The sequence below is a fragment of the Artibeus jamaicensis genome, unplaced genomic scaffold (genome assembly GCF_021234435.1).
Source record: "Artibeus jamaicensis isolate MK-2021 breed Jamaican fruit bat unplaced genomic scaffold, CSHL_Jam_final contig_797, whole genome shotgun sequence".
NCBI classification, from domain to species: Eukaryota; Metazoa; Chordata; class Mammalia; order Chiroptera; family Phyllostomidae; genus Artibeus; species Artibeus jamaicensis.
In genome coordinates this window covers 20,785,769-20,812,170 of record NW_026521977.1, presented here as the reverse complement: position 1 = coordinate 20,812,170, position 26,402 = coordinate 20,785,769, and the positions used below count along the sequence as shown (strand labels likewise).

Below are 26,402 nucleotides of genomic sequence, written 5' to 3'. Positions count from 1 at the left end.
AATCTACCGACAAAAATCCTATTTTGTGCAATAAATGTTTCTGGGAAGTTTGACCGAAAAAGATGTTTGCAAACTGGATCATGCCAAGTACATTAGCATGTCTTATAATTGAAAAAACCACTTCCAATTACACAAAATAGACATTGTCTGTTATTAAAAACAATCTCTTTCCACTGTATACAAAGTTCCGGATTTCTGGATGTATGCTCCCTTTGAAGCAGGGCTCACCATGGCAACATGCACGCACACAACTTCCTCTGGCCCTGTGCCTTACTTACCAACCATCACTGGCTGATTCCTGTCCTCAGGTTCACCCCTAGTGTCTGGAATTTGACATCTCCTGCTCCTCTGGTTTTATAACTCAGCCCACTCTCGGACCATGGCACGGACCTTGATCGTCCTCTTAAACCCCGATCAGGACCCCTTTCCCTCTTTCTAGCTTTGCTATTTCTCTATCGGACATGACTGTTCAAAGGAATCCTGCCATCTCAGGCAGCCTGAGCTGGGACTACTCAGTTCGCCTCTCTTCCCCCTCCCTACTCCTTTGCTACCCTGGTTCAATGTATTTGCTTTCTAAGCCTAGATTTTTATGTATTACACTTTCTTCCAAAGTTGAAATCACTTGGACTTATTCATGAGGGGTCTTATGGCTATTTGCTCAAAAGAATGAAAAAAATCAAAACCAGACAGAAGGAACACAGCCAAGGTCTAGTACAGCCTCTAGTCCATCCCAGGCCCACTGAATTTGTAACCCAGTGGGGGGGGGTGGCCTAATATTATCTTTTAATCAGTCTTCCTCGTGATTTCATGCACACTAGTTTAAGAACTACTAGTCTGAAGGAAAAGAGGGTATGTGGTACATATTTTGGACAAAATAAGGCATCTAATTAAGTCTGTATTATTGACAAAGAAGAATGTCTAAGGTATTCTGTGTAATAGAACTATAGGTATAGTGTAATTTTTGTAAAAACCCTTAGAAGTGTATTTCCACGTGGAAATGTGTAGGTTACAGGAAAAACTGTTAAAGTGGTCAACGTGGGGGAAATTCATTTTACTTTTCCTTTATGGGTATCTGTTTTTTTAATCTATAAGCATGTATTATTTTTTAAATTTAAAAAATGGTTAATCTAGGCATCTACCACTCCTCCCTGGAAAAATCTGCAGGTAGAAATGAACTCAGTCCCCAGGAGACTTCAGTGCTTGGACAAATCAAGCTCTGCGATGCTTCAGGGAAGTGTGGAGAAGCGAGGCAGAGACAGTGCTCAGTGCTCCATGACTCGATCGGGGGTCTACGTGAAGCTACTGTACCAGGAATAACGAGTCACAAAGTTTGAGAGATTCTGCCTTTCTTAAATAGGCCAACTTAAAAAAAGAAAAAAAGAGGGGATGGTGAGGTTCCAAGGGAAAACAGAACAGACTAAACACTTTCCTGGAAGACACCAATTTATTGAGGGAAACATTTTCTTTGTTGCAGAAATGAAGTATTTAAGTGTCCTGTTTTTCACCACCTCTCACTTTGTGATCTGGCAGTCGTTCTGTAATTACAATGTCCTTCTTCAAGCCGGCTCCAAGTGTATACAGCATATGCATATGACAGACCAGAAAGAGGCTTGGAAATAAAATTGGTTGGTGGAAAATAATGCAGGGCAAGATAAAAATAAGAGAGGTGACTGTGTATACGCATATCCAAGATCAAGCCAGGCCCTAACAAATATCCTTTAGCTTATGGTGCATCATGGGAAAATCCTGAGGCTTCCGTGGGTTGCTCTCACAGGACCACTCAATTCTTTCACCTCTGGCAAGTTTCCCACCAGAAGTACTACAGGCATTCATAAAAGATCCCAAAGCGCTTTACCTGTATTTATCATCGTGCAGAGAAGCCACTCGGTGTAATCTGTACACATCCCCTCGAGCTTCCTGCCTAAAAACATGTGGATGTGGCAGAAACAAAACACGCGGTTGTCTCCCTCACTACAGCTGCTGTCCCAGAAACCAGAGAAACTCAGAAGAAAAGCTTTCGGAGATCTTTAATAATTAATTGATTCATCTTCACTAAAAAAAAACAACAAAAACTACTTATACCAGGGATCTTTTTACATAGAGCTAAATAAAAGTGATAAAGGTTACCCCAATTGTTTATCTATCAAGATACTCTCCACCTCTAGAACCCTAACTATACCTGAAGACAAGAAAACTACTAATGTCCCAATACTTTTACTGCCGTATGAAGAGAACATTATTTTGTGACCGGTAACCGCAGCCAACTTTTGAAAAGCCTGCCGTCTTCCACGGCCTTGCCTCATTTAGTACTTCCCATTAGAAAAGAGGTACAATGTGATCACAGGGTAGAAAACAGACAAAACCCAGGGCTCAGTCTGCAACGTGATATAAAAGATAGAGCATGGGCACTGGTGTCAGAGTTTGAATCCCAGCTCTAAATTACACTGGATCTGGGGCAAATAACCCCACCTCTCTGAGCCTCAGTGTCTTTATCAATAATAGGGGAATAATAAGCTACTTTATGGAGTTGCTAAAGTAATCACACATATGCAAGAGGTGCAATAAGGAGTTAGTGTTTAAGGGGTACAAAATTTCAGTTCGAGATAAAAAAGTTTTGGAGACAGATGGTAGTCATAGTTAGAAAACAATTTGAGTGTACTTAATGCCAATGCCTTTTTAACACTTATGAATTGTTAGAAAGGTCAACTACACTATATATATTTACCACAATTACTTTTCCAACTATATAAGGCTCCTACCACAGTGCCTGGCTCTTAGTATGTATTCAAGAAGTGCTAGTCTTATCCCACCTATAAAGAATTTCAAATGAAAGAAAGGAGATACCAAAAACCAAAGAATCACGCTCCTCTCTCAATTTCCTTGTGAGCAGCTCTGGTTCTCGGGCAGAGCCAGCTGGCACCACTGCCAGGTAAGTGCCACAGTAAGTATCTGGGTAGAAGGGAGGCTGTGTTAGTCATAAGCCCTCCAGCGTATTCAGTTCCCAGTCCACCCCCACCCTGGTATGGCATCTCCCAGAATATGAATCCTATAGCCCCCAACATTTTGCAAAGAAAGCTGGGAAGCTTAAAGCATTTCCCAGACCAGACTCTAGGTCTTGAGGACAAAAGCATTAGCAGGGGCAGCTGGCTTCTGTAAGTTGGGGGGAGACAAAATGCTAATGCTGAACACCAACTGGATGAGTCTGGATCCTGTTCCAGTTTCCAGCATTAAGCTGATCAGTATCTCAGATGCCTTTGGATGAGTTTTACGGGCACAGAGGACAATAGTCTCAAAGGCCTGATAACGGAAGATTAAAAATGCACCTGTCTGCAGTTCAGGGAAAACAATGATTATTTGTTAGAAGTCATAAAATACAGAAAGGGAAAAATAGATGATTTATCTCTACCCATATTAGAACACTGCTTTTGATGAGCAGGCTTAATTAGATCTTGATGCAGTATGCTGATAATGATTGTTAACATCCCTCGAACTTAGCTCAAGGAGAATGAAATACAGGTTTTCCTGTCCCTATGAAACCTTTTGTAAGCTGAAATGGCATAAAGTAAAGAAGCAATTACCATTAATTTATATGGAAAATTTTTTGAGTGTTCCCATACCCCAAAATTACCTACAAATCATACCAAAGATGCTTAATTGCCAGTTTTACGCTAAGTGTAACACTCTTTGGAACTCTCTCAGGCTTTTCTGATACTTATGACACATCTTGCACAAAATAAATGGAGATAAAACACAGAGGCTCACAGACACCGTTCAAAGCTACAGTGGCTTGGTATTGAGATGCTGAGTGTAGTTCTTCAGGAAGGAGCTTGGCAGGGCCACTTGCTGTTTGGGCTTGTGCTGCCTCTGTAACAGGTCATTGCAAAACGAAGGTTGAAGGCTCTTTTCACTTTTCTTCATAAAAACGAAAATTCTCCTTGGATTTCTTTCAGTCAGTGAAAACAGGTAGTAGCCCTGGCTAGCTGGTGTGGCTTAGTGGATTGAGCATAAGAAGCAAAGGTTTGCCCGTTCAATTCCCAGTCTGGGCACATGCCTGGGTTGTGGGCCAGGTCCCCAGCAGGGGGCGTGTGAGAGGCAACCACAAATAGATATTTTTCTCCCCCTCTTTCTCCTTCCCTTCCCTTCTGGCTAAAAATAAATAAACAAAATCTTAAAAAAAAAAACAGGTCTTTCATAAAAGCAAAATGGAGTAAAGTGAACTCTCAGAAAGTGGGGGATACCTGTACATGGGGTTACCAATATCCAATAAATTCCAAAACAATACTTACTTTAGGGTCTGAGCTCTTGAACTTCAACCTTTCCACCAACTCTATCATCGCCGCCTTCAATCCGCCAGAGTCTTTGCTCTAGAAAAAAGAAAAGTCAGGAGTCGTTAAGACAGCATTTTGTTGGTCTCTCAATCACAAACAGCATGTTCATGGGACAATGAAACAGAAAGCAATTTTTTCTTTTTCTCAGCCGAGAAAACTAAATGACCAGGGAGAGCTGTGTCGCCCTTCATCTTCTCTATGGATAAAGAGGGCCGAGACATGAAGTGCCCAGCAACCTGCGAGAACGACTGGAATGAAAATCAGAGACAGTTGGTACTGGCTGGCTGACTGCTTCACGTCAGTGCCCAACTGGGCCGGCTGGTGTTCACCGAGGGCCAAGACCCTGCAGAAGAGACTTCCTTCTGGGGTGCCTGTTTTATGACCTGGCAACTTTTATTTTGACCTTCTACACACCAAATGCAGAAGTATGCAATGTTAAATATTTTTCACAGAATAAACACACACACAAAATGCCCCGAGATATAATAATTGGAAATGGTATCACGGTGTGCTGGTTGAGTACAGGTTTTTAAGTCAGACATAAATGGTTTCAAATTTGGGGTCTGTCATCAACTAGTTGACTGACCTCAGGCAAATTACTGACTTTCTCAAAACTTTCCCCTCCTTCCATAAAATGGAGATAATAAACAGTTACTTGGAGGCTTAAGTAAAATAGTGTTTGTAAAGTTATTAGCACACTATGCGACACATAGTAAGTGCTCAATAAATGTCACCCACTAGTTTACTGTTGTTATTGCATTGTAATGACTTAGAGTAGCACAGTCCAATAAAAATGCAATGTAAAAAACATAAAATAAAAAATGCAATGTAGCCCACAAATGCAAGCCACATATGTAATTCTAAGTTCTCTAGTATCCACAAAAATAAGGTGAAATTAGGTTTAATATATTCAACTTAACACAGTATATCCCAAATATGCAATTTCAACATGAGGTATTCTGTGTACTTTTTTCATACTAGGTCTTTGAAATTTACACTTACAGCCCAATTCAATGTGGCTAGGCATATTTTGAGTGCTCCCAAGCCAGGTATGGCTACTGACTACTGTATTGCTCAGCACAGATTTAGAACACACACTCTAGAGCGACAAGGTCTGGAATCAAGTTCCAGTTCTACCACTACCTGTGTGACCTTAGGCAAGGCACTTAGCCTCTCTGTGCCTTGATTTCTTTGTAATATGTAGCTAAACACAATATCTATTTCATAAGGTTGTAGTAGTATTAAATGAGCTAATATATGTCAAATGAGAGAATATATCCTTAGAACAGGACCTGGCACATGGTAAACACAATAGAATAGATGTATGAGATTTTTTTATTATTGCCTATCTTCCTCACAATGTTTTAAGTTCCTTAAAGGTAAGACTACATCTATCATCACTGTATCTGTGCCAAGCACCAAGTAAGTTTTTTAAAAAGTCTGCTGAACAAAGGAATGAATGAACATACAATCTTAAGACATGAATGTCCTAATAATAAAATGTGTGTAGCACAATCTAAAACCACATGAATTAGTTTTATTTTCTAATCTCAACTTCTCTGTGGGATAGGGTAGAATCATCACCCGCACTTTACCAGCGGCAAAAAGGAAGCATGAAGAAGTAAAATGCTTACCATTTTTAGTGGTGGCGGGGGCAAAACAGAAGTAGCATATAAACAAACACTACAAATATCTTGTTACTTGGAACTGTCCACAGAATCAGTGACCTTTCCCAAACCTGAAGAACTCGGAACCAACTCCAATTCTTCCAAAACAGGAAATACGTACTCAGTAAGATCCTGTCATACAGATTAAAATAGACTAAAGGCTAAATCTTTTTTTACCCTTTAACCTCCTTTCTCTCCCAAGCCTATACAGAAAATGTCTGATGTAGCAGGACTAAGACTGATACCCAAACACAGCTTGATTGATAGTCCCACTTTAGCTATGTTTCTCGATTTTAATAATCTATATTTTAAAAATGGTGATGTACAACTCTCCACATTTCTTCACCAATTTAAACCTAGAGGTCACACACCAGAGTGTGGGTGAGACCCGATGTACCTAAAAAAGGGTTAAGTTGACAGATACAGTTCTGCTCTTAGGAGATGACCAGACAATAAAGCCCGTCTGGTGATACCACCCTTCCGACCTGCTTCTCGCTGGCTAAACACGCAGGCCACTCGTCCCTGGAAAGCTCTCTTCCCCCACATCCCAGCTGCCAGCGCCCATGTTAAGCTTTTCAGCAAGAGCCCCGATATATTATGACTTTCCCCCTGGCTCTAGAGAACAGAAAGGAATGCATGAAACTGCCTTAAAACACTCAGAAAGGAAACAGCACGACAAAGGAATCCCTAAGAAGCAGACAGCCTGTGTGCAGGCAGATGTGCCTTGTGTGGAGAGATAAGGGAACCCTTAGCCTTCTTTCATAAAAACACCGTGCGTCAGCAGAATCCTTTCTCCTTGTAACAAAGCATTGGCAGCACTGCCTGTCCAGGGGAGAGACAGAGGGGAGGCAGACACTGACCCTTCAGGAAAGCCACCATTCCAGCTCCCCACCCCACCCTCTTTGAGAATTATTCTCAAAGATCAGCTAGGGTCTACATTGAGGCGGCTATACTCAGACTGTAAATGGGCGGTGAAAAAAACCCTTTCTCTATGGCCTCTTTTTTTTTTTTTTTTAAGAAACCATAAAATAAGCAGTTGGTCCGAAGGGAGAGGTTCCTCTGGGCAGACCTGCCCCTGAGAGACGCAGGACTGGGCTGCAGTCCTGGGCCCCCAACACACCTTCCTCCTCCTCCCACACCCCAGGCCTCCTGGGCCTCACGAAGCCTTATACACAGACATTCAAGCTAGAAGAGCTCCCCTCTCAAGTAGTTGCCCTTATTCACCCTGACTTAGGAAAGCAGGTGTCAGGGGTGGGGTCTAATGGCTTGATCCACCTTTGGGAGGATGCTCTCAGAAAGGGACGCTGCAGGTCCTGGAAGTAGGTTCAGGACATTTTGTCTGGTAATTCTCGGGTCCTCAGTACCTGGAGAGTGGTCCAGGAGATGGGTATGGCCAAAGGAGAGCCCCCTAAAGCATGGGGTATGGGGCAGTGGCACAGGGTTGTCTAGGTCTAAGGTGGTATTGAAGCATGAATGTCCCTACAGTGGTATCATGCTTTCGTTAATTATTAGTTTGCAGAGGACCATCATCAGTCAAAAGGGAATGGGAACAGGAGAGTGTACCCTCATACCTCCCCACTATGGTAGAACAGAACAGCTGCCTCTGAAACCTGCATTCTAACTGAGAAGTAGACCAGAATAGTAACCAAAGGCAAGCTAATTCTAACCTTGTAGACATTTGGTTCCATTAAGGGGTGGATTCTACTATGTCAGTCCTTGGGGCAAGCACTGTGAGAGGTAAAGAGACGAGATTCCCCTGATACCACTCTTCTCCACCTCCATCCCACACAACGCACTCCAAGAACATGGGATTCAATGTAAGCATGCCTTGTTTATGCACCTCTTTCCCCCACTAAGAGCGTGTAGAATAAAAAAAGAGAGAAGTGCTATTTCGTGACACCCACCCACCCCTCAGGGTCTGATCAGTCTGCAGAGATGTGGGGTGCTTCACAAAAGCCAGCCCCCATGGATGATTCATAATGACAAGAGAAAAACAAAAAGGCCTTACATGTAAAGATATTCTTTACTTTCCGAAGCACTTTCATGTGCTTTTCCATTGGTTTTTCACAATAAGCCTAAAATATAGTGTATTCTCACTTTATATTTGAGAAAATGGCTGAGGGAAATTAAAAAATGGAGAGAAGAACCCAAAAATCACAGAGCTCATACAATCTTTCATTGGCACTTCACAGTAACAAAATAACTGTGGAAGTCGGACAATGTCCCCAAATTACACAGCCAGTAAATACCAAAACCAGAATCACAAAGATGCAGATAAGCAAGATTAAAACATACATCAGAAGAGGTTGGTATCAAGAATACAAGATAAACTTGGAAAACTGTAGAACATCAAGGAAATAAATTGAGGAAGATACAAATAAGTGGAACCATATACTATGTTCGTGAATTGGAAGATACTACCCAAAGCAATCAACAGATTCAGAGCAGTTCCTACTAAAATACCAATGGCATGTTTCACAGATCTAGAAAAAATATTCCAAAAATATATATGGAACCAAAAAGATCCTGAATAGCCTCAGCAATGCTGAGAAAGAACAAAGTTGAGGGATCAAAAACCTGATATCAAATTATACTACAAGGTCACTGTAATAAAAACAGCATGGCACTGGCATAAAAAACAGGCTTATGGATCAATGGAACAGAACAGGGAGCCCAGAAATCAATGCATTCCTAGATGGTCACTTGGTATTTGACAAAGGAAGCAGGAGCATACAGTGGGGTAAAGAAGCCTCTTCAATAAATGGTTCTAGGAAAATGAGATAGGTATAAGCAAAAGAAATGAAACTAGATTACTAACTTACACCACAGACAAGAATAAACTCAAAATGGATAAAAGGATTATACGGAAGTCATAAAATATACATACCAGAAGACGGCTTGCCTCTTCACACAACCACATCAAAATTACAAGTAAAATAGAGAAAACCATCACTCAGATGAAGCACAAATCCAGTGGAATGAAAGTCTGACACCTAGAGAATTAAAGAAACCACATCCATCCAGACTGGCAGGAGGGGCACAGATGCAGAACGGGCTAGTGCCACACCCACATGTGGCAGACAGAAATTCAGAAGGAGGATCTCAGGAGCCGGGAAGTCTCAGTCCCACACCAGGACTCCCAGCCTGAGATTCTGGTGCCAGGAGGATAAGTCCCCACAACTTTTGGTTGTAAAATCCAGTGGGAATTGAGTTGGTGGAAGAAACTGCTAGAGCCCCAAAAAGTTCCTCTTAAAGAACCCACGCATGGATTCACCTACTCAGACTCATTCCCTCTGAGCTCTAGCACTGGGGTAGCTGCTTGAAAGGCGACAGTGGTATAGAGGGAGAAACTGGGGTATCTGGCATCAAGGTGAACAGAGGCCACTGTCCCTTTTCTGAACCCTCTGCCCACAGAACTGGCAAGCTGGTGCCATATCTGAGATTCCATCGACCTGGCTAACACTGTTTGACACATCTTGGAAACCCCTAGAGACCATGCCCCTCCCAACTTAAGGGCCCACCGAAGCTGCTTTTCCGTATGGATGGCTGGTGTTGGTTCATGCTTCACAACTTCCTAAATACTACAAACAAGAAACAGCTGGCCTCAGTGAGCCCCAGGCCTTATACTAGCAGCAGCCAGCCTAGCCACAGCTTGGCTTCACCTGGGTATATCCAAACCCAGCACGAGAGGCAGCTGTCTCAGATTGCTTTATGGCTCAGGCACAGTGACCTCAGGCAAAACACAGGTGGGGGTTGACCGTGGTCTGCACTACCTGGGAAACTCCAGAGCCAGCACACTCATTGAACAGCCACAGACCATGTCAGAGCACCGCCACCATATCCCTGCACAGCTGTTCCCTGACAGGGGGCAGAGGTTGGTGGTAAGCAATCATAGCCATCCTTGCAGCTGACTGGTCTAGGTAAATCCCTCCCATTGATCTGCCAACAGGAACCAAGGCTCAACAACAAGAAGAGGGTGTACTCAGCCCACATGAAGGGCGCACCTTAAGCACCCAGCTTGGGCGATAGGGGAGGCTGTGCCACTGAACTCTACAGGACACCTACTACTTTAGGCCACACTTCCAAGACATGGAATCAAAGCAGCTCTACTTAACACATAGAAACAAGCACAGGGAGGCTGACAAAAGGAGGGGACAAAGAAACAGGACCCAAATGAAAGAACAGGACAAAACTCCATAAAAAGAGGTAAACGAAATGGAGATAAGCAATCTATCAGAGGCAGAGTTCAAAACACTGGTGATAAAGGATGCTCAAGGAATTTAGTGAGGACCTCAACAACCCAGAAAAGATCCAGTTAGAAATGAAGGATACACTAAATGAAATAAAGAACAATTTACAGGGAAGCAACAGTAGAATGGATGAAGCTGAGAATCAAATCAATGACTTGGAACAAGGAACTCATCAGAACAAGGAAAAAAAGAATCCAAAAAAATTAGGATAGTGTAACCTCTGGGCAAATTCAAGAGAGCCAACATTCACATCATAGGGGTCCCAGAAGGAAAAGAAAAGGAGCAAGAAATTGGAAATAGATATGAAAAAACACTTCCCTAATTTGGTGGAGGAAATAGACATGAAAATCCAGGAAGCACAGGGAATCCCAAACAAGATGGATGCAAAGAGGCCCACTCCAGGACACATCACGATCAAAATGCCAAAGGTTAAAGATAAAGAGAAAATCTTAAAAGCAGCAAGAGAAAAAAGTTAGTTATCTACATGGAAGTTCCCATAAGACTGTCAGCTGATTTTTCAAAAGAAACTTTGCAGGCAAGAAGGGATTGGCAAGAAATAGTCAAAGTCATGAAAAGTAGGGACTTACAGCCAAAATTGCTCTAGTAAAGCTGTCATTTGGAATGGAAGGGCAAACAGATAAAGAGCTTCCCAGAAAAGAAAAAACTAAAGGAGTCCATCATGACCAAAACATTATTATATGAAATGCTAAGGGGACTTATTCAAAAAACAGGAGAAGATCAAAACTATGAACAATAAAATGTCAATAAATACATATCAACAATCAAATTTAAAAAACACACTAAGCAAACAAGAAAAACAGAGACAGAATCATGGACATGGAGAGCATTTTGATGACTACAAGATGGGAAGGGGGAATGGGTAAAGAGGTGGGGGATTAAGAAGTACAAGTAGGTAGTTACAGAATAGCCATTGGGATGTAAACTACAGTATAAAAATTGGAGTAGCCAAAGAACTTACACACCTGCCTCATGGACATGAACAAAGGTAGGAGGACTCCCTGAGGGAGTGAGGGTTGCTGGGTAGAGGGGGGACAAAGGAGGGAAAATCAGGACAGCTATAATAGTATAATCAATGAAATATAATTATAATTAAAAATACACTAAAAAAGTTAAGTCACAAAACTGTAAAAATACTAGAAGAAAACACTGGCAGTAAAATCTCAGACATCTCTTGCAGCAATATTTTTGCCAATAAGTCTCCTAAGATGAGAAAAATAAAGGAAAAAAAAAACAAATAGGACTAAATCAAACTAAAAAACTGCTGCACAGCCAAAGAAACTGTTAACAAAATAAAAAGGGAACCTACTATGTGGGAGAACATATTCACAAACGATACATCTGATAGGGGTTAATTTCCAAAGTAAATAAATAACATGTACAACTTAATAACAGAAAGGCAACAATCTAATTAAAAAACAGGCAAAGGACTTGAATAGACACCTTCTCTAAAGTGAACATACAGATGGCCAATAGACAGATGAAAAAAGTTCAATGTCACTAATTATCAGAAACATGCAAATTAAAATTACATTGAGGTATCACCTCACACCTGCCAGAATGGGTATCATCACTAATTCAATAAAGAACAAGAGTTGGTAATGATGCAGAGGTAAGGGAGCCCTCATGTACTGTTGGTGGGAATGCAAACTGGTACATCCATTGTGGAAGACAGTATGGAGTTTCCTAAAAAAATTAAAAATGGAACCGCCTTTTAACCCAGCAATCCCACTTCTGGGAATATACTCAAAGGAACCCAAAACACCGATTCGAAAGAATAGAAGCACCCCTATGTTCACTGCAGTATTATTTATAATCACCAAGATACGAAGCAGCTCAAGTGTCTGTCAGATGAGTGGATAAAATAACTATGGGACATTTACATAATGGAATACTACTTGGCTGTAAAAAAAAAAAAAAGAAAGTTTTACCCTTTGTGACAGTATGGATGGACCTGGAGAACATTATGCTAAGTGAAATAAGCCAGTCAGAGAAAGACAAATACCATATGATTTCACTCATTTATGGAAGGTAATGAGCAAACTGAACTACCAAAATAGACATAGACTCACAGAGAGCAAGAAGACAACAAATGGGAGGGGTGGAGGGGTTCGGTAAAAAAAGACAAAGGACTCATGGCATGGGAGACAGTGTTGTGATTCTGGGAGGGGGGAAAGGGAACTAAATGGTAATTTAAAAAATACAATAAAATTATTTTTAAAAAGTGTATTGTAAGTTAAAGATAAGTAAATAAATAAATAAATTTAATATAATAAACAAGAAAATACATAAGGGATTTCCATAAATAAGAAGACAAGTCCCCAAAAATCCCAACAAAGGATATGAACAAAATAGAAATGTGAAACAGCTAATTAACATATAAAAGTTGTTTTAGGAAGCTCAAATTAGGACTTCCGGACAAGATGGAGGCATAGGTAGACACACTGTGCCTCCTCACACAACCCCCAAAAAGACAACAACAATTTAAAAACAAAAAACAACCAGAACTGACAGAAATGATTAAAAACACCTGTGGGGGTTGAGGTAGCAGTGGGAGAAATTCCCAGCCTCACAGGAGAGTTCAATGGAGAGACCCACAGGGTCCTAGAATGTACACAAACCCACCCACTGGGGAATCAGCACCAGAGGGCCCAATTTGCTTCTGGGAAGTGGGGGAAGTGACTAAAAGCCCGCAGAGAACAGAGCAAGCAGCATTGTTCCCTTTCAGACCCCTTCCCCACATACAGCATCACAACTAAGCTGTGTGGGTTACCCTGCCCAGGTTAACACCTAAGGCTCTGCCCCTCACCACAAAACAGGCTCGCCAAGACAAAAACATGGCCCAAACAAAAGAACAGATCAAAGCTCCAGAAAAAATACAACTAAGTGACAAAGAGAAAGCCAACCTATCAGATGCATGGTTCAAAGCACTGGTGATCAGGATGCTCACAGAATTGGTTGAATTTAGTCACAAATTAGATGAAAAAATGAAGGCTACGCTAAGTGAAATGAAGCAAAATACACAGGGAACCAATAGTGATAGAAAGAAAACTGGGACTCAAATCAATGGAGTGGACGAGAAGGAAGAAAGAAACAACCAAACAGAAAAGAAGAAAGAAACAAAAATCCAAAAAAATGAGGAGAAGCTTAGGAGCCTCCAGGACATCTTTAAATGTTCTAACATCCAAATTATAGGGGTACCATAAGGGGAAGAGGAAGAGCAGCAAGTGAAAAAGTTATCTGAACAAATAATAAAGGAAAACTTCCCCAATCTGGCAAAGGACATAGACTTCTAGGAAGTCCAGGAAGCTCAGAGAGTCCCAAAGAAGTTGGACCCAAAAAGGTACACACCAAGGCACATCATAATTACATTAGCCAAGATTAAAATGAAGGAGAGAATCCTAGAAGCAGCAAGAGAAAAGAAGACAATTACCTACAAAGGAGTTCCCATAATACTGTCAGCTGATTTCTCAAAAGAGACCTTACAGGCAAGAAGAGGCTGGAAAGAAGTATTCCAGGTCATGAAAGGCAAGGACCTACAACCAAGATTGCTCTATCCAGCAAAACTTTCATTTAGAATGGAAGAGCAGATAAAGTGCTTCTCAGACAAGGTCAAGTTAAAGGAGTTCATCATCACCAAGCATTTATCATATGAAATGTTAAAGGGATTTATCTAAGAAAAAGAAGATAAAAAAATATGAACAGTAAAATGACAGCAAACTCACAATTATTAACAACCACACCTAAAACAAAAACAAAACCAAACAAAACTAAGCAGACAACTAGAACAGGAACAGAACCACAGAAATGGAGATCACATGGAGGGTTATCAACAGGGGAGTGGGAGGGGGAAAGAGAGGGAAAAGGTACAGAGAATTAGCATAAATGGTAGGTAGAAAATAGACAGGGGGAGGGTAAGAATAGTATAGGAAATGTAGAAGCCAAAGAACTTTTATGTACAACCCATGGACATGTACTAAAGGGGGGGAATGTGGGTGTGAGGGGGTATGCAGGGAAGAAGGGAGTAAAGGGGGGAAATGGGACAACTGTACTAGATAATCAATAAAACATATATTTTAAAAATCTCAAATTATTTAATCAACAAAATATGTTTTATCCATTATACTGAAAAAAAGTTTTGATCTGGTAATACCAAGTGATGCGGGGCTCTGGGGAAATTGGGGGCTTTCATATGTTGGTGGTTAAAATGACGGAGCTACTTTGAAGTCACATGCCTAGCAAGTCCATTTCTCTTTCACTCCTTGAGAAATAACACTAGCACATGTACCCAGAAGGTATGCGTAAAAATACTTACTGCTGCACTGTTTGTAACAGTGTGAAACTGGAAACATCCTAAGCATTCATCAATAGTGAGTGGCTGAATAAATTACAGAATTAACATACTATGAAATATGACACAGCAAATTAAAGGAATAAAGTCGATCTATATGTACCTGGATATAAGACAAGACATAATGTTGAATTTATGATACATACTATAAATATCGTTTAGTTTTTTAGAAACCCACAAAACCGTTATTTTCTCTGGGTGATGTATATGTATGTAAAAGACTGGAAAAGCAATGATTTGAGGGACAGGTATTAGGAACAGTAGTAGGAAGAGTCTTAGACTTACCTAAGTGTATTGTCTAATTAAGATTTAATATACAGCCCTGGCTGGCATAGCTCAGTGGATTGAGCGCAGGCCTGCGAACCAGAGTATCGAGGTTCGATTCCCAGTCAGGGCACATGCCTGGGTTGCAGGCCAGTTCCCAGCAGGGGATGCATGAGAGGCAACCATACATTGATGTTTCTCTCCCACTCTCTCTCCTTCCCTTCCCCCTCTCGAAAAATAAATAAATAAAATATTTTTTAAAAAAAGGATTTAATATACAAAGGGAAGGGAGGGAGGAAGGAAGAAAAATCCTGGGCCCTCTTCTTCCAGTGCTTCTCTCCATCAGTTTGCCTAAGTATAAAGCCTGGACACTGTTCCCTTTGCGCTGCCAACGTATGAACCAGCAGGTAAAAGGGAGTTCTTTACCCAGTGTTCACATATGGACTCCAGGCGGTTTGACATCTCCAAAACAGTATGCCAAATATGAAACATACATGCCCTTTTCTAGGGAAAGAAATTTAGCTTTCCCCAGAGTCTCCCGAAAGCCCAGCTTTCTTATGGAGAGTGTAGAGTCTTGCACCAAGAAAAAGGAGACGCGGGCTCTGTTCCTCCACCGATTGCTGCGTGAGTGTGGGTGAGCCACTCTGTATCTCTGGCTGTCTGCTTCTCAGTCTGTAAATGAGGAAAAGGGGGTAAATCAGAACCCACACACACGCAGCCTGAAAACTTGTTAGGCCTTTAGAGTGTTGTCCCACACAGCCTACTGGGAATTTTTTAATTAGCCACTACTTTAAAAATCAGGAAATATGATATAATAAAAATTTCCAGTTTCATTTGAAAATCTGAAGGTATGATTATACTGGGTTCCCATTCCCACACAGCAGCAATTAGCTGAAGCTGAATAGCAGCTACCCACTGTAGGCAAGGCCAGCTCTCTCCCGTTTGCCATAGTAACTCCGGCTTGCTTCTCTCATTCACATCACCTCTCTTGTCCCTGTAGACACTTGAAACTGCACCCCTGGAAGCAATTCTCTCTGATGGGTTTTTTAAAGCCTTTAAGGGTACTTGTTTGAACACCAAGAAAGTTGAGATGTCTTTCTTCATAGAGGGTCAAAATATTTCATAAACACACGCCCATCACTGACCTCAAAATATAGAAATAAGATAGCTCATTCTAATGTAAGCATCCTTTGAAAATGAGCAAGAGGCAGAAACAAAGGTGGAACATGGTAGGTAAAGTGGTATCAGGACAAGTATTTTTTGACAACCAGTCTCTGTACCGGTTGGCAGTCAGCCAGCTGAGCGCCAAAAGGAAAGTCATGTATCAGTAAAAATGTAAATGAAAGTCACTTAAATATCCTCAGGTGGCTCCTAAGTATTGAATTCTGTATTACAAAGAATCAGAAGATGCTGAGTTCAGAAAAAAAAATTGGCTGCCTGTTTTGTTTTTTTTTCTATCCCACTGGCCTTGTGTTGGTACCATGCTTTAAAAAAAAAGTCAACCCGACTTTCTGTCATTTTTACAAACAGGTTTTGTTTGGGAGAAACAGTGGAAAAGGATTGTGAGACACAATATGTAAGTAGTCTTCCTAAGGAACCAAATCAGAAAGCAAAGCCTTGTCAAAAGGAAACAGAACTAAATCTTAGTGCTGCGCCACGTACAGAAATTCTCTACCATCTTCACATTACTTGATTTTCCAACTTCGAATCCACTCATATGTTAGGCAACCATCTTTACATAACTGCTCAGATCCAAACTCACGTTGGGCCCGAGAAGACTCACCACCCAGCTCTAAAAGATGCGCCACCTCCAACTCCTCTTCGCCCTCTCGGCTACTGGCCAGTGCAGGCAGCAGCACTGCCCCCCTCCTGCGACCCCACAGTCCATTCTCTCCAAAGGAATCAGAGTGGAATTTTAAGAACACATATCAGATCACTCATTCCTGTGCTTAGAACAGTCCATGGCAGCCACTGGAAGTAAAATCCCACATCCTTACCTCGGCCTACTTGGAAACCTCACTTCCTCCAGTCCTGCTCCAGACACCCTTTGTATCCCTCAGAAAGCCTGTCCCATCTCAGAACCTCCACACTTGATGTCTCCTCCCCTGGGACCACTATGCCCTCAGATCTTCCCATCTCGGCTTTAACCATACCAAGGTCACTGCCTCAAAAAAGTCCTTCTCAGACCCTTGGACAGCCTCCTTCCCATGTCCCCATCCCGGTCACTCTCTTTCTCCTTCCTTAGTTTGGTATTCATAGTAATACTCATCCTTACGCTTTTTTAAAGAGAATTTTTGTAAGAGTTTATTTAAGCCAAACTGATGACAGCGACCAAGAAGCAAGATCTCAAATGCCTTCATAGGACTCATCCAGCCTTATTTGAAATATTATTTACTATTTTACTTGCTTACATCTATTTTGCTCATACAATATAAACTCCGTGAGACCAGGTACTTAGAATTGTTTACTGTTAAATTTCCTACTTCCCAAAATACTTCATCTAAAGTAAAAACAATTATGTCACCAACCTCAAACAATATATAAAAATATCTTAATGAATACTCTGCCTTAAAGAATTATAAAAATTTAATGAGATAATATGTAGAAGGTTTACAGTATAGAACCTGGCACATAATAAGTTCTCAATAAATTGTAGTTATCATTGCCATTGTTATTAACTGAATAATGATACACTGGGTGACCCACTACTGAGCATCAAGCACTGAGCTAGAGAAGTGCTGAATGGGAAAAATTAACAAAACAATCTGTTACTACTCAAAATACTCTGTAAAATCAAAGTACTCTAAACTATCCAGGAAGAAAACTTCAGACAGAAGGAATAGCTTTAGAATACTCAGAAAATATGTCTCTATTAAATACTTTCATACTTCACTGACCTGTGTGGCTCACCTGGTCGAGCACCCTCCTACAAAGCAAAAGGCTGCCAGTTCGATTTCTGGGCAGGGCCAGTTTGAATGGCCTGGGTTCTGGCTTTGTCCTCAGTTGGAGCATGTATGAGAAGCAACTGATGGATGTTTCTCTACCTCTCTTTCTCCCTCCCTTCCCTTCTCTCTAAAAAGAAATAAAATCTTTTAAAAAAAAACACCTTCATACAGATAGTAAACAGCAGGAGAGTGTGTGTACAATTTAGACAGGCTAAATGTAAGTGGGAATAATTAAGAATAGAAGCAAAATGGGATGGTAGAAAAAACAAGTACTTTGGAATCAGTCCCAGATTCATATCCTAGTCCTTCCACTTATTAGCTAACTGACCACCTGCAAATCTCAACCTCTTTGAGTATCACTTTCCTCATCCATAAAACAAGAATCATAATAACAAGCTGATTGTGGGAGCTGTATAGAGATCATTTGAAAAAATAAAGGAAAAGCACCTGACCTGAAAGCACTCAATAACTATTATTATTAGTCTTCTCATCTCGGGAAAGAACCTCAAAATTCAATAGCAGGCAAGAGTTTCTTGACTCTTACCTTACTTTTATAACCACAGCTGAAGGTTAACATTTTCATTCTTCATACACATGAAGTCAGAATCTACCACTCGACACAAACTATACCCTGCCAGGGTTCACACACACCTGAAGTACAGAGAGGAGAACAGTAGGGATGCCTATAACATTTCTCCAATGATTGCCTACTGCAAAAATATGGAGGCAATTTTCTAACCAGAAAATAAAGAGAATATTGCTCCTGCCTCCCCTCTGCTTCCATAAAAATTTCCAACAGTTCAGAATGTAAAACAGAATTTAAAGACTCGTGGACCTAAAATTAGGCCTATCAGCTGTGTTTTGGTTAGCTAGTGCATAAGGTACCAGCAGAGCACTAAAATATACAAGCGCCTCTTCTCTGAAGACAAGCTTTTCACCAGCCTATCTACCCACCAGATTAGAGAAGGCAGAAGGAGCAGAAGGAGAGGGGGCTGAACAGTTCTCACCCGAAGAAGCTTGGTATCCAGAACTTCTACTGCTGCCAGACTAACTGTTCTGGCATTGAACTTAATAGAACCTCAGATGGCTCTGTAACAGTAATAAGAATAAGAGCAACCAAGTGCTGAGGGCTTATTATATCCCAAGTGTTATGCTCTTTATGTGTGTGATCTTATTTGTTCCCCACTATAACCTACTTAGGACAAACAATTATTAAAGCCATGTTACAGATGAGGAAACCAAAACTCAGAGAGGCTGAGTAAATTATCCAACATGACAAAGCTAGTAAGCAGCAGAGCCAGGATTCAAACCCACAGACTGCAAAGCAGCCAATTAAAGCAAGACAGCTTAGTCATTCATATTCATTCTCCCATTTTTCCTTAGTAACAGATGCCAGATTTTAGCTAGCTCCACTGTGGCCTGCAGAAAAGACTGTTTCCAGCTCCTCTTGCAACTAGATAAGGCCATGGTACTTAATTCTGGCCAATGAAGCAAATGGCAATGTGAGCAACTTCTGGAGGGTTCTCTTAAAATAGAGGGGCGTGCCCTTCTTCATTTCCTATGCTAGCTACCCTGAACTTGAATGTGCTGGCTGGACCTCCAGCAGCCATCTTGGTCCCTGACAAGGAGTACACCCTAAGGATGCTAGAGTGGAGCTGGGAAGAGCCTACATTCTTGATAACCTCATGGTTCCTCTACACCAGCCTTAGACCACCGACATTCAAACTTCTTTTATGCAAGAGAGAAATAAACACCTATCTTGTTTGAGTTGCTGTTATTTTGAATTTTTTCCAAATTATTTCATTATTTTAGAAGCAGGTAAACTTAATCTAAACATTGATATACTAAATCACTATGCAATGTCTTTTTCACTTCTTCATTGATGCTCTGGAACTAGATGAGATTGCCCTTCATATCATAAATATACCAAATATTTCATGTATATCTACTATGGAAAGGCCCTGTGCTAGGTGCTAGAAACACAAAGATGAATAATGTATAGCCCTAACCCTAGAAGAGTTTATAACCCACGCAGGTCACAGATGCAGAAAGAAGTACCATTGACAGCACACTGTATTTAGTGGTACAGTAAATGCACACAGGCTGTCGCTAGGGGAACACAGAGGGAGGTTACCTAATAGTCTGTATCCACCTAGTAAAATCTATCCATCTTCGAAGGCCCACCTCTAACACCATCCCTTCCAAGAAATCTTTCCTGATGCCATGCCTCCAGCAGAAATTAATCTCTCTTTTCTCTGAGCCCCCACAACATACTCTTTGTAGCTCTCCTATCTTTCCTGTTAGATTATAAGCTTCCTAAAGTTGGGAACCACTTATTATTCTTCTCAATAGGTCATGCAGCTCTCTATAAGTACTCAAAGATTACTCAGATAAATAAAATTAACTTAAAAAATACCCATCTTTGACACTAACATTAATTACAGGCTATAGTTTCAATACATTACAATGAATGCTTTTCTCTAACATTCTATTTAAGTTAAAAGCAGACTACTCTGCCACCTGATTTAAAAAAAAACTAGCTAAACACATCTAAAGTGAGTTGTATACTTAAATGTTCAACAAGAATAATTAGCACATTGTAATGCACATCCGAGTCATTGTCCAAATGCTTGATTGCCACAAATTATGGATTGAGCCTTTGGTATATTTGGAGAATTTTGTTTGTTTTTTGTTGGCCTTATTTATTTTCACTGCCTTTTGACAGAAAGAAAGGAGGGGGAGGGGAAGGAGAGAAAGCGAGAGTGAGAGAAAGAGAAATATCAATGTAAGAGAGAAACATCGACTGGTTGCCTTTTTGTACATGCCCCAACTGGGAGATCGAACCCGCAACCTGATTATGTGTCCTGCCTGGAAATTGAACCCATGACCTTTTGGTCTATAGGACAACATTCCAACTAACTGAACCACACTAGCCAAGGTTGGTTTTATTTATTTATTTTTGACTCATTTTTGAAATCTGAAAAGGGCATCAATACTGATTTTTCCCAATACCATGTTGACTTGATCCCTATCATAGTGATATACACACACACCCAAAACAAAAATGCATATACAAAGGATTTAAGTCTCCCAGGACCAGAATTCTGTGTTTCTCACCCCATTCTCACCTCTACCCCACACATCAAGACTAAAGTTTTCGTTCTACCCATTCTTTGTCTATATCTGTTCTTTCTTTTGAGAGGTCCACGAGCATCCCTCCTGCCAAATAACAAGTTAGCCCCTGGCTCTGGATATTAAAACAAGCAACAGGAACAGGAGGATGAAACCGAGCGGCTCATCCTGGACTGAACTAACTTCAAGCGGAAGGCACACTGTGCACTGATGCAGATCAATCTCTGACTTCTCAGTGTTGAGTCAAATGCAAGGAAAGAGAAAAGATGAGTATACCAATGAACAGGCAGGGCAACTTCCATGTCATGGGCCATGGTCAAAATAGGCTTGTGCCAGACATACAGTCCTTTATCCTCAAAGGGAATAAGCCTATTGCATCAGCAACCTTACCTAGAAAAGCAATTGTCTAATAGCATAAAATACCTGTTTTGATTGAAAGGTCAGGGAAGAGCAAAGGAGGGCACAGTATTCTTGGGAGAGCCCAGAAAACTTAGATCTTTTCTCTTGAGTCAGCTATTAAGAAAGTTTAGCTAAGCTCTGCCACATTCCAGTAGTATGACCCTACCTCAACTATTTGATCCCTCTATGCCTCAGTTTCCTTCTTTTGTAAAAGAGCTAATAAAATGTACCTGTACTGTTATTATGGAGGTCAAATGGGTTAATATAAGTACAGAGTACTTAGAACAGTGCCTGGTGCACAGTATCACATGAGTGCTAGGTATTAATATGACTAAATCATCTTTCGAGACTCAGGCTGCACTCACAGGTTGACCTGTGAGTAAAGGAAGGGCAAGGAGACACTTCCCAGGCTAGTGCGTGAGACATTACATGACCCTTAGTCAGTGACACTGCAGAAAAGGGTCATAGATAGAAACTGCCAGAGAACTGTCTATTCTCTATCTCCAAGATCCCCTGTCTTCCATATATCAACAGTAATGCCATCTTGATAATATGTGCCCTTAACTCTGCGATTTTCCTCCCCAAACCCAATAACTCCAACCTAATCTTGAGATGAATATGAGACAAATCCCTACAGGACGTTTTACAAAATATACCTGACCATACCTAGAGATTGTGATTTGATTTCATTGGCTGGGGTGGGGCCAATCACAGGTCTTCTTTAAGAAGACCTTTAAATTACCTGTGGGGCATCCGCTGCCCCACAGGTAATTTAAAAATGTGGCACCGAGGTGAGAAGCACAGCTTACTCTGTAGACCTCACTTCTTACTCCTTTCACTCCACTCTACTCCATGACCTTTTTGCTGGCCCCCAACACCCCAAGTTCACCTTTACCTTAAAGCCTTTGCATTCACCATTCTTTCAGCCTTAACCATGCTTCTCCCAGATGTTTTTTTTAATTCTTAAGATTATCAAGTGTAATTTTCATCATGAAGACTGTGGCAAGAGTCCATGCCCTTAACAGGACACAGTTAGATGGCTTTTCCCCTCCACTTAACCCTGCAAAAGTGCTCTAGGCTCCCATTAATGAAGCTCCATCACCATGAATGCTGATCCCTGAAAAAAAAAAAACGAGCTGTTGTAAAAGGGATCTCTGTAAGCTCATATTCTCTCCACAGAGCAGTATTTTCACCTGTGCTAACAGTACATTGCAACAGCTGGAACTACGTTATTCCTCTTACCTCAAGGGCCAGCTAAACCCTTTATGAACAGTTGTATGAATCAAACCAGTGGTCTCTGCTAAGAATCACTGGACTTCGCACAAGCAGCACTGACTAGTAACACAATAGGAGGGTTTCTAGCTCTTTGTGAGACCTCATCATTTATGTCTCCGCCCAAATGTCAGATATCAGAAATGCCTTCCATGACTACCTTATCCAAAAGTAGCCCTCTGCCGCCACACCACTTCCTCTTTCTTTACTATGAATCACTTTTTTCATAGTAGATACCACCATGCAAAATATCTCTACCTTTCTACCTAGCCAGAAGGTAAACTGCATGAAAGCTACTGCCCAGTATGTCCTCACGGCATACTTCTAAGACTATTGCAGGTTAAGAAAATACATTTTATTTTTTTTTTTTCTTTTGTTTTTTTTTTTTTTTTTTTTTTTTTTTGGGTTGGAAATTATTGTGGGAAATAAACCTTTAAAGCTAGGGGAAAGGAAGAGATGGGGGAATCCCAGAACTGCAGGCCTCACATAAACTTTGCATAGAACCATTCTGGGTGGCTGCACCTGACACCAAGCCTTAGTTTTACAGCTTTTGTCTTACATTATACAATCAAATAAAACACTAAGTGAAGTAGCCAGTGCTTCACAGTTGTATTAGAAAAGTGCCCCAAAGCCTTTAGGACAAGAATAAAGAAAATAACTAGTTACAATTCCCGCGACCCTGAACCTTCTGCCTCCCTACCAGAGCTGCTCCTTAGGATCTGCCTAGAGAGTCGGAGCCACTGGCCTCTATGAGACACCACGGTGGCATACCTCCACCTCAAGCCCCTCTGCAGTCACAGCTGCTCTGCGCATGTGCTTCTATCCTTCAAACCACCCTGCTACCAGTGTCCCCTCACCAGCTTCCCCCCTGTCATTGTTCCTGATATCACTTAGGCAAACATTCCTCTCCCCAAATACCAATCTTAAAGGCACAATCTCGAAGGCAAAGCATGTGGCTTCAAAAGCTTTGGGTCTGTCCATAACAAGGCCATGTTAAGAATCCAACGAAGCTCAAAGGCATCGGCTGAACTCCACCAACCCTTCTCCCTTTGCCATTTTGTAAGACTCCACCTTTTCTTCGGGTGATCAGACAGTGAACTAGACAAGGGCTTTTCAAACCACAGGACATGACTCATTAGAATGCAATGATATCAGTGTAGTGGAAGAATCCAGAAACTTTTTTGAACAGAACAGAAACAGAACACATGGTATGCATGAAGGTAAACAGTGTTCCATTTGAGTTATATGTGTATATATGTGTATAAACAAGGTCACAATGTAAAATATATTTCCCCTACTGTAAGTTATGTTCAAAATATTTTTTAAATTACTGGTCTACAGTTCTGAGTGTACCAGACTGTGATTGTTCAACAAAAATGATGCATTAAATGTAACTACAAATGAAAAGGCCCTTAAAATAGAATTTTTTTCACTTTTTATTGACTTTATTGGGGTGACACTGTTAACAAAATTATAAGGCTTCAGGCATACAATTCTACAACGCATCACCCGTGCAGTGTATTGTGAGTTCACCCCTCCAAGTCAGGTCTCCTTCCATCAACGTTTATTCGCACATACCCTTCACCTCCTCCCGCCCCGCCCCGCCTCGCCTCTCCCTGGCAATCACCATGCTGTTCCAGGAGTTTCTCTCTTTTTTTCCTTGTTGCTCAATCCCTCCATAGCCCCCAGCCCCCCATAAGAATTTTTATATAAATAAATCTACCAACCAGATCAAGCTCCTTTGTCAGGCCCAATGACCCGTTTTCCAGCTCAGAAATTATGGTCACCATAAAGGAAACCTGTGTATCCGAGATGAGATGTTATGACTCTGAGGAGTGGTCATAATTTGGGCTGTGTAACTATAGTTTGTTGATAAAGCTGGAACACAGGCTCAATTCAAAATACTTTTGAGACAAAATCCGATGGAACCACACTGGAAAGGTCACTGGCTTGATTCCTGGTCAGGGCACACCCGTGGTTGCAGGTTTGGTCCCAGGTTGGGACACATGAGAGAGGTAGCCAGCAGATCAGTGTTTCTCTCTCACAGTGATGCTTCTCTCCCTTTCTTTCTCCTTTCCCCTCTCTCTAAAATAAATAAATAAAGTGTAAGTCACTTCAGTAACTAAGTGTTAACCTTGTCTCTTCAAGGTGTTCACCCTACTTCTTTTGGCCTATCCTTCAGGTTACCTCTGCCCTAATACCCTCTTGCTGTGCAGTCACCCTGGTTTTCTGCCCATTCTGGGTTACTCTGAACTGTGCTTTCAGTGTCAGCATCCCGTGGCAACGATTTGGCCTTCTACCACCAAGGCCACCCACCCCCTGGGGGCACGGCCCTGGGCACAGAGGTATCAAACATATATTGTACAAACTCAACTCTACACCTGTATGTTTAACTAGACTCCTCATAATAATAATATAAACAATGACTTACATTTACTGAACACTTACAATGTCTTAAGCATTGTTAAGCATCTTATCACAAAGTCATTTATTCTTAAACAATTTTATGTTATTTTATTTCGACTTTTGGCCAAGTTGGAGGCGTAGGTGGAAATACTGTGCCTCCTCACACAACCAAGTTTAAAGTTTTAGTAAAAAAAAAAAACCGCAACCAAATCACAGAAAATCGAACTATACGGAAGTCTGACAACAAGAAACCCTTCACCCAGACCAGTAAGAGGGCGGAGCCAGCGACTGGTGGAGCGGAGTTGTGCAGGAAAACTCGGCCAGACCCACCCAGGTGCAGGTGGCACTTGGTGGATCCCAGGCATGGGGTGGCGATGGGCAGACCCAACGAGGGTGCAAGGCAGCAGGCTGACCACGGTCACACATTCGCACACAGATAAACCAGGCAAAGGAGCGAGCAGTGAGACAGGCCATGCAGGCCCCAGTGGCGGGAAGCAGCAGAGGGGACCGCTATTGCCCCACTTTGATCCTGCCCCCACATACTGCATCAAAACCCAGCGACCTGGGTGGCCCCGCCCTGGTGAACACCTAAGGCTCTGCTCCTCATATGTAACAGGCGCTAACAGACCAAATTATTATGGCTCAAGAAGAACTCCAAGCCCCAGAGCCAATAACTCTAAGCAATGAAGAAATAGCCAAACTTTCAGATGCACAGTTCAAACAACTGGTGATCAGGATGCTCACAGAACTGGTTGATTTTAGTCACAATTTAGAGGCACAAATGAAGGCTAAACTAATAGAAATGAAGAGAAATGCACAGGAAACCAATAGTGATGGAAAGAAAACGGGGACTCAAATCAAAGGAGTGGAGCAGAAGGAAGAAAAAAATGATCAAACAGAAAAATATGAAGAAACAAGAATTCAAAAGAATGAGGAGAGGCTTAGGAACTGTCCTTCAGGACATCTTTAAACGTCCCAACATCTGAATTATAGGGGGTACCAGAAGGGGAAGAGGAACAGCCACCAGTGGAAAACTTATTTGAACAAATAATAAAAGAGAACTTCCCCGATCTGGCAGAGGAAATAGACTTCCAGGAAATCCAGGAAGCTCAGAGAGTCCCAAAGAAGTTGGACCTAAGAAGAAACACACCAAGGCACATCATCATTACATTAGCCAAGATTAAAATGAAGGAGAGAATCCTAGAAGCAGCAAGAGCTAAGGGGACAGTCACCTACAAAGGAGTTCCCATCAGACTGTCAGCTGATTTCTCAAAACAGACCTTACAGGCAAGAAGGGGCTGGAAAGAAGTATTCCAAGTCATGAAATCCAAAGACCTACAACCAAGAATGATCTATTCAGCAAAGCTTTC

At 41.4% G+C, this 26,402-nt stretch overlaps 1 protein-coding gene across 4 annotated transcripts in view; it reads right to left on the bottom strand.

Moving 5' to 3' along the window:
* The window catches only part of TRIM44 (tripartite motif containing 44), a 117,727-nt gene that overhangs the window by 80,678 nt on the left and 10,647 nt on the right, over positions 1–26,402 (bottom strand). For 3 of the 4 annotated variants that reach the window (XR_008392946.1, XM_053673021.1, XM_037128220.2), the window contains exon 2: positions 4,287–4,364. Coding sequence is in view for 3 of the 4 variants with exons in the window: in XM_053673021.1 (XP_053528996.1) it covers positions 4,287–4,364 (78 nt within the window). In the remaining variant the exon portion in view is untranslated. Of the gene's footprint in view, positions 1–4,286; positions 4,365–24,271; positions 24,712–26,402 lie in introns of those variants that run through there. The other variant, XM_037128222.2, reaches the window with a different exon arrangement.